The sequence below is a fragment of the Carlito syrichta genome, unplaced genomic scaffold (genome assembly GCF_000164805.1).
Source record: "Carlito syrichta isolate Samal-C Ts95f unplaced genomic scaffold, Tarsius_syrichta-2.0.1 Scaffold305810, whole genome shotgun sequence".
Lineage (NCBI taxonomy): Eukaryota > Metazoa > Chordata > Mammalia > Primates > Tarsiidae > Carlito > Carlito syrichta.
In genome coordinates this window covers 8,773-17,396 of record NW_007249906.1, presented here as the reverse complement: position 1 = coordinate 17,396, position 8,624 = coordinate 8,773, and the positions used below count along the sequence as shown (strand labels likewise).

Genomic DNA, 8,624 nt, shown 5'->3' with positions numbered 1-8,624 from the left:
TTAGCCAGGCATGGTAGCATACACCTGTAGTTCCAGCTACTAAAGAGACTGAGTTGGAAGGATCTCCTGAGCTCAGGAGGTCGAGGCTGCGGTGAGCGATGATCATCCCACTGCACTCCAGCCTGGGCAACAGTGAGGCCCCGACTTAAAAAAAAATCTGCAAATGGTCATTGGATGTCCATATGAATTTTAGGAGCAGTTTATCAATTTCTCCAATAAAAGCAAAATGGGATTCTGATAGGGATTGCACTGAATCTGTAGATCAGTTTGGGGAATATTGTCATCTTACCAATATAAAGTCTTTAGATCCATGAGCACAAGACATCTCTCCATTTATTTAGATCTTCTTTATTTTTATTATTTATTTAGAGTCAGAATCTCACTCTATCACCCAGGCTGGAGTACAGTGGCATGCTGCTCACAGCCACCGCAGCCTCAACCTGCTGGGCTCAGGCTATCCTTCCGCCTCAGCCTTCCAGGTAGTTGAAACCACAGGCCCACTACGCCCAGTTAATTTTTTTATTTTTATTTTAGAGACAAGGTTTTGCCATGTTGATCAGACTGGTCTCTATCCCCTGAGCTCAGGCAATCCTCTCACCTCCACCTCCCAAAGTGCTGGGATTACAGGCTTGAGCCAATGCACCCAGCTTAACTATAAAATTAATACCTGTGTAACTCCTGCCAGGTTAAAAGGAGAATGTGACCAATTTCCTGGAAGCCCCCTGCACAGTCCTCAAATTGCTTTTTCCACTTAACAAAATATTCTAGCTATTGTCATTAGTCAATACATTAAAAAATTTTAAGCCATTTAAATCACAGTACAACATACGAAGGGGACTCTAAATAAACCGGAATTATTTTTAGAGAGTAGGCCCCAGTCAGGTGTGGTGGCTCACGTCTGTAATCCCAACACTTTGGGAGGCAGAGGCAAGAGGATTGCCTGAGTCCAGGGGTTTGAGACCTGTCTGGGCAACTTGGTGAGACCTCATCTCTCAATAAATCAAAAATTAGCTGGGCGTGGTTGCGTGCACCTGTGGTTCCAGCTACTTGGAAGGCTGAGGTGGAAGGATCACCTGAGCCCAGCAGGTTGAGGCTGCAGTGACTGTGAGTGTGCCACTGCACTCCAGCTTGGACAACAGAGTGAGACTGTCACTTAAAAAAAAAAAAAAAAAAAGGATGGGCCCCTTGTAGTACAGGCTTCCCCTACTAGGTAAGTGTTCTAAGAACTCACCTGCATTAGTGTACCAGCTAGCATTGTTGTGAGAGACTGTGTTTGGCTTCAGTGAATTTTTGTTTTTTACTTTATTTTATTATAAAGATTCAGGTACAAGTCAGGATTAGGTACATAAGTAATGCATGCGCAGGTGAAGTTTGGGTCTCCAACTGGTCCTCACTTCCCCTGGTTTAGGATCAGGTACCCTTTGTGTTGTTGCATACTCCCCACCCCACCCCCACTTTCCTCCCTCCCCTGGCAGTGTCCCGTGACTGCCAATCTTTCCCTTGTCTTTTGTGATTAATGTTCAGGTGAGAACATGTGATATTCAGTTCTTTGTTTCTGTGGGCTTCAACAAAATTTTGTTTGGAGATTCTTTCAACACGTTTGCCCATTTTATGGTTGGGTGATTTATTTATTTATTTATTTTGAGTTGCAGCCTCACTCAGTCACCCAGACTGGAGTGCAGTGGCCGCTTCCGGCCACCGCAGCCTCGCCTGCTGGGCTCCAGCGATCCTTCCGCCTCAGCCTTCCAGTAGCCGGAATTACAGGCATGCGCTACCACGCCCGGCTGATTTTTTGATTTATTGTAGAGATGAGGTCTCGCTGCCCAGGCGGGTCTCGAACCTGCGGGCTCAGGCAATCCACTCACCTCAGCCTCCCAAAGGCGTGGGATTACAGGCTGAGCCACCGAGCCCGGCTTGGTTGGGTGATTTAGGAGCGCACCTGCCCACACCATGATGAGTGTTCAGTAGTTTATGACCAAAAACAGCACGCTCACGGCCACCGCTGCCTCAATCTGCTGGACTGAGGTGATCCTTCTGCCTCAGCCTTCCAAGAAGCTGGAACTAGAGAAGCACGCCACCACACCCAGTTAGTTTTTGTGATTTTTATTTATTTATTTAATTATTTTTTAATTTTTGGGGGGTTGGAGTCTCACTCTGTCGCCCAGACTGGAGTGCAGTGGCCGCTCCCGGCCACCGCAGCCTCGACCCAATGGGCTCTGGCGATCCTTCAGCCTCAGCCTTCCGAGTAACCAGAATTACAGGCACGCAATACCATGCCCAGCTGATTTTTTTTTTTTTGATTTATTGTAGACATGAGGGCTCGCCAAGTTGCCCAGGCGGGTCTCGAACCCACGGGCTCAGGCAATCCACTTACCTCAGCCTCCCAAAGGCGTGGGATTACAGGCTGAGCCACCAAGCCCGACTTGTGATTTATTGTAGAGATGAGGTCTCACCAAGTTGCCCAGGCTGGTCTCAAACCCCCAAACTCAGGCAATCCTCTCGCCTCGGCCTTCCAAAGTGCTAGGATTGCAGGCTGAGCCACTGCACCCAGCTTCTTTTTAAGCCAGGTCTCACTCTGTCAGCCAGGCAATTTGCAATCATGGCTCACTGCAGCATCAACCTCCTGTTCTCAGGTGATCCTTCCACGTCAATCTCCTAAGTAGTTGGGGCTACAGGCATGCACCACCATGCCCAGATATTTTTTTTAAGAGATAAGCTCTCACTATGTTGCCTAGGCTGAACTCTTGGGCTCAAGCAATCCTCTGGCCTCAGCCTCCCAAAGTGCTGGGATTACAGGTATGAGCCACCATGCCCTGCCTGTTACTTTATTTTTATTTATTTATTTTTTTTCTGAGTTGGAGTCCCACTCTATTGCCCAGGGTGGAGTGCAGTAGCATGCTCATGGCCACTGTGGCCTCGACATGCTGGGCTTGGGCGATCCTTCCTCCTTAGTTGTCCAAGTAGCTGGAACTACAAGTGCAGCTAATTATGTATTTATTTATTATGAAGACATGGTCTACGCCCAGGCTGGTCTTGAATCCCTGGGCTTAGGTAATCCTCTTGCTTCAGTCTCCCAAAATGCAGGAATTACAGGCATGAGCCACTGCACCTGTCTCAGAGTGTTTTTCAGTCTTGAGCTCCTCTGGGACCATTTCCGGGCACAATTAATCCCCTTTTTGTCTTCCTGACCACCCTTCCCCAGAACCCTCTAGGTCTGAAATCCTAACCAAACTTGTAATCCCTTATTTTCCCAACATCTCATGAGACCCTCAGGGGCAGGGCCCATAACAGAACAGGTACTCAATTAATGTTTATTGAATGAGCAAAAGAATAAATAGTTGATTTCGGAAAACTTGGATATAGTCTTCCTTAGCTGTATGGCAAGCAAATACTTTTCTAAATGTTTGTTACTCCTGACTTTATTTTCATCATAAAGACAATAAAAAGGGTATTTTCTCCATATATATAATTTATATATATATATAATTTTTTTTGAGTCAGTGGTCTCACTCTTGCCCAGGCTGGAGTGAAGAGCACAATCATGGCTCACCTCAGCCTGGAACTCCTGGACTCAGGTGATCCTTCTGCTTCAGCACCCTGAGTAGCTAGGATTACAGTTGCATGCCATCACACTTGGCTATTTTTTTTTTTTTTTTTTTTTTGTAGAGACTAGGTCTTGCTATGCTACCCAGGCTGGTCTGGAACTCCTGGGCTCAGGCAATCTTCCTGCCTCAGCCTCCCAAAGTATTGGGATTACAGGTACGAGCCATTGTGCCCAGTCTTGCACTAATGTTAATTTCCTTATTTTGATAATTATACTATTGTTCTATAAAATGTTTAAGGGGATATGGATAAAAGATATATAAGAACTCTCTGTACTATTCTGCAAAGTTTCTTTAAGTCTAAAGTTATTAGCCAGGCTTGGTGGCTCAGCCTGTAATCCTGTGCCTTGGGAGGCTGAGGTGAGTGGATTGCCTGAGCCCGCGGGTTTGAGACCCGCCTGGGCAACTTGGCAAGACCTCATCTCTACAATAAATCAAAAACTAGCCGGGCATGGTAGCGCGCGCCTGTAGTTCCAGCTGCTTGGAAGGCTGAGATGGAAGGATCGCCAGAGCCCAGCAGGTCGAGGCTGTAGTGGCCGGGAGCAGCCACTGCATGCCAGTCTGGGTGACAGAGTGAGATCCAACTCAAAAGAATTAAAATTTAAATTTAAAAAAGTCTAAAGTTATTTATTTTTCTTTCTTTTTTTCACTCAGAGTCTCACTCTGTCACCCAGTCTGGAGTGCAGTGGCATGCCCACAGTCACCACAGCCTCAACCTGCTGGACTCAGGCGATCCTTCTGCCTCAGCCTTCCAAGTAGCTGGAAACACAGGCACGTGCCACCACACCCAACTAATTTTTTGATCTATTGTAGAGATGAAGTCTTGCCATGTTGCCCAGGCTGGTCTCAAACCCCTGGGTTAAGATAATCCTCTCGCCTCGGCTTCCCAAACTGCTGGGATTACAAGTGTGAACCGCCGCACCTGGCCTCCTTTTTTTTTTCCGAATCAGAGTCTCACTCTGTTGTCCAAGTTGGAGTGCAGTGGCATGATCATGGCTCACCACAGCCTCAACCTGCTGGGTCAGGTGATCCTTCCACCTCAGCCTTCCAAGCAGCTGGAACTACAGGCGCGCGCTACCACGCCCGGCTAGCTTTTTGATTTATTGTAGAGACAAACTCTTGTCAAGTTGTCCAGGCTGATCTTGAACCCCTGGGCTCGGGCCATCCTTTCTCCTCAGCCTCCCAAAGTGCTGAGATTACAGGTGTGAGTCACCACACCCAGCTAAAATTACTTCTAAATAAATTTCAAAGAATTGTGCTATACATTGAAAACTGCAGGCTGGGCATGGTGGCTCAGCCTGGAATCCCAGCACTTTGGGAGGTCGAGGCAAGAGGATTGACTGAGCCTGGGGGTTCGAGACCAGCCTGGGCAACTTGGTGAGACCTCGTCTCTACAATAAATCACAATAACTAGCCGGGCATGGTGGCATGCGTCTATAGTTCCATCTACTTGGAAAGCTGAGGCGGAAGGATTGCCTGAGCCCAGCAGGTCGAGAGGTCGAGGCTGCAGTGGCCGTGAACATGCCTCTGTACTCCAGCCTGGGTGACAAAGAGTGAGACTCCAACTCAAAAAAAAGAAAAGAAAGAAAAGAAAACCCCAGTGGCTTTACCCATGAGATTCCAGGGCCCATTCCAGGAGACCCAGGGCTTTTAAGCCTGGAAAAAAATCCATGAAAACTGATTGAATAACAGGCTGTCTGTTTCTAAAACTATTCTTCAAACCACCCTAACCAGTCTACTTTCCACGTTGTGACTATGTCCTCATTTCATTTCATTATATGTATGGTTTTGCATTTATAGTCATATTCCTTCCATCCAAGATGTTTGTTATAATTAATTTGCCCATTCCTTTCTGCTGATCATTTATGTGATCTTCAAGCTTTTGCCCCAATCAACAATACAATGATGAATGTCTTATAAAAATCGTTTCACACATTTTTGATGATTTCCTTGGGTGAATTTGTAGCAGAATTACAGTATTCTTTCTTGTTGGCTCTCACAATATGTTTGATGTTGCTAACATAAATATATTCATTTAAATGTCACTCTTCCTCCACTGGACTATGAACCTCTAGAGAGGAGGAGGTTTATTTTACTCATATCTGAATCCAGTGCCTTGTCAAGTATTACGATCTGGAGTCAGTAGGCACTATTTCACATCTATTATTTATTATTGTACACTACTGGTGCTCACTGATTTTTTTTTTTTTTAATTTTAGAGACAGTGTTTCCCTCTGTCGCCAAGGCTGGAGTGCAGTGGCAAAATCCTAGCTCACTGCAGCCTAGAACTCCTGGGACTCAAGAGATTGACCCGACTGCCGAGTAGCTGGGACCACCACGCCCGGCCTGATTTTTTTTTCCTTGTGATTTATTTTATCAACACTTCCCACATCAATAGGGCACACAAGAGTCGCTCAATAAATACTCGTCAAACGCCAACACGAAGGAATTCAGACCTAGCAAGAAGAAATTCACTTTTCCCCACTCCTACCCCCTTGAGGAACTACATTTCCCTGTATGCTTGGCGCGACGCGCTGAGATGAAGTCTCACGGTCCTTTCTCCGCCCTCGCCAGACGATGCCGCAGTGTTTGATGGGAAGGCAGTTCCCGCGTTCCTCCGCCGGCCCCTAGCGAACTTGAACCCAAACTAAACTTCCCAGCAAGCAGCGCGCCGGCCTGGGAAAAGGGGCAAGATGGCGGACGCCGAAGACGGTGCTTTGCAACCGGCGGCAGCTTCTACTGCTCCGATTTCGTTTGGCTTCACTCGCACGTCCGCCCGGAGGCGGCTGGCGGACCCCGGAGACGACGCAGGGCCATCCCCGGAGGAGAAGGATTTCTTGAAAACCGTGGAAGGGAAGGAGCTGCAGAGGTGAAGCGCCGAGTCTTTCACTCGGAAATCGGTGCAATAGGCGCTACCGGGAGGGAGGAATCTGAGTTGTCTTGTGACAGTGGATTGAGAAGCCCGAAGCACAGCCTGAGGAAATTCGTAGAGGCAAGAAGGCGGGAGTTTGTAAGAGGGGTGGCGAAATTGATCCTAATGGCCGTGGGGATTGAGAAGAGAGGATGTATTGCTGAGAGGGAGTGTCTTTAGGACTTGGAAACTGAGATGTGTTCGTTCAGAAAGAGAGAAAGAAGGGGAGAATGACAGAACTCCTAGTGTCTCAACTGAAGCGGTGATTTGGGGAATGGTTTGGAGCGGCAGATTCAGGTTGATGGTGGCCATCATCAGCTTAATTAGGAGAGGAGAATCTGAGTGGCCTGATGGAGGGGCTTCAGAAGAAAGTCAGCCTTACAGGAGGCTGTTCTGGAGATGGTGATTTGTGGGTCATTGCGGATGCCGGTCTTGGGATGAACAGGGGTCCAGGAATGATTTCTCGAAGACATGGACGTTGATAAGAGGAAACTGGGAAAGATAATCCAAAGAATGCAGCATGAGATATAACAAGAGAGTAAGACAGGAGAACGGAGGGCATGGTCCCTGGGGTTTGGGGTGAATTTCGCTCTTGGGTTTTCTCTGAATGAAGGAGTGGCTACTGACCCTGCCACTCTCCCCACCTTACCCTTCTGTGTCCACATCAGTGTGAAGCCCCCAGAAGCCCCCAAGGAACTCGTCATCCCTTTGATCCAGAATGGCCATCGCAGGCAGTCACCAGCCCAGCCCCCTGTGCCATCCACGGATACTGGGGCTGTGGTGGATGGGGTGCTGTCCCAGGCCGTGAAGGAACTTATTGAGGGTGAGTGACCCCCTTTCACCCTGCCCCAGTGAAGGAAGAAGATGAGGAATGTGGAAGGATAGAGTGGGACCTCATTGCTCCCTCCTATTCTTCTCTTAGAATCCAAGAAGTCTCTGGAGGAGAGAGAGAATGCGGGTGTCGACCCCACGCTTGCTATCCCCATGATCCAGAAAGGATGCACCCCCAACAGGGAAGGGGCAGACAGCGAACCCCGGCCTGAGACAGTGAGCCGGACCCTTGCCCCCCCTCTTGCCCCAGCCTTTCTTTGCCCTCTCTACCAGGCTTGCCTCTCTGCACACAGCAGGAGGTGTGTGCTAGAGGCCTGCCACCCATCCCTTCCTCCTACAATCCTTTTTGGAACCATTAACAAATGAATCTGGATACTGGGATGTGAAGAAAGTACTTGAATCCTTGGGTTATCTGAATGAGATGGGCAGCAAAGAGAACAGGAAATGGAAAGGACTTGAAGGTAGACACTGCTTAAAGTGTTTGAGAAACACAAAGGAGACCATTGTGACTGGAATGGAATGAGCGAAGAGAGGAGTAATGATGAAGTCAGAAAGGAGAAGGGCTAGACCTGGCAGGGCCTTGTGGACCATGGTGAGGACTTTGGCTTTTACTGGGTTAGATGAGAGCTATGGGCAGGCCTTGAGCAGAGATAGGATATGACTTAGGCTTTGACTCAATCTCTCTGGCTTCTGAACAGAATGGACTAGTAAATGAAGGTGGAAACAAGGGGACCCATAGTCTAAGCTAGAGATGATGGGCACTCAGACCAGAGCGGTAGAAGTGAGGCCTGGAAGAATAAGTAGAATTTAGTGAGAGAGGGAAAAGCAGAATGAATACTCCCGATGGTGGCAACAACCCAGGCAGTGGCGCAGTGGCACAGTGGCAGGAAATCTGTGTGGCATGTGTCTGTCAGCGAGGCAACTTGTGGGGTGTCTGGAGCAAATGTAAAGGACTTGAGTGATGATGGGAAGTGATAAAAGGAGAGGTGAGAGATGTGTCCAGAGGTAACCGAGTCTGTCCTTTATACCTACAGACTCCACTTTTCACCTCTTCCTTAAGTTTTTTGCAATGCTTCTTTGGAGTCTAATTCTCCTACAGCCCCAAACCACCCTCTTTGACTGAACTGTTCTTCTCAGCCTTCAGATGTGCTCTGGTTTCCTTCACCTTAAAAGAAAAAAAGTGAGCCGGGCTCGGTGGCTCAGCCTGTAATCCCGCGCCTTTGGGAGGCTGAGGTGAGTGGATTGCCTGAGCCCGCGGGTTCGAGACCCGCCTGGGCAAC

At 48.2% G+C, this 8,624-nt stretch overlaps 1 protein-coding gene across 1 annotated transcript in view; it reads left to right on the top strand.

Moving 5' to 3' along the window:
- The first annotated feature begins 6,221 nt into the window (after positions 1–6,221).
- The window catches only part of GPKOW (G-patch domain and KOW motifs), a 10,308-nt gene continuing 7,905 nt past the window's right edge, over positions 6,222–8,624 (top strand). Inside the window, exons 1-3 of the mRNA XM_008062742.1 lie at positions 6,222–6,471; positions 7,182–7,336; positions 7,436–7,560. Coding sequence (XP_008060933.1) covers positions 6,296–6,471; positions 7,182–7,336; positions 7,436–7,560 — 456 coding nt within the window. The 5' untranslated portion in view covers positions 6,222–6,295. The remainder of the gene's footprint in view (positions 6,472–7,181; positions 7,337–7,435; positions 7,561–8,624) is intronic.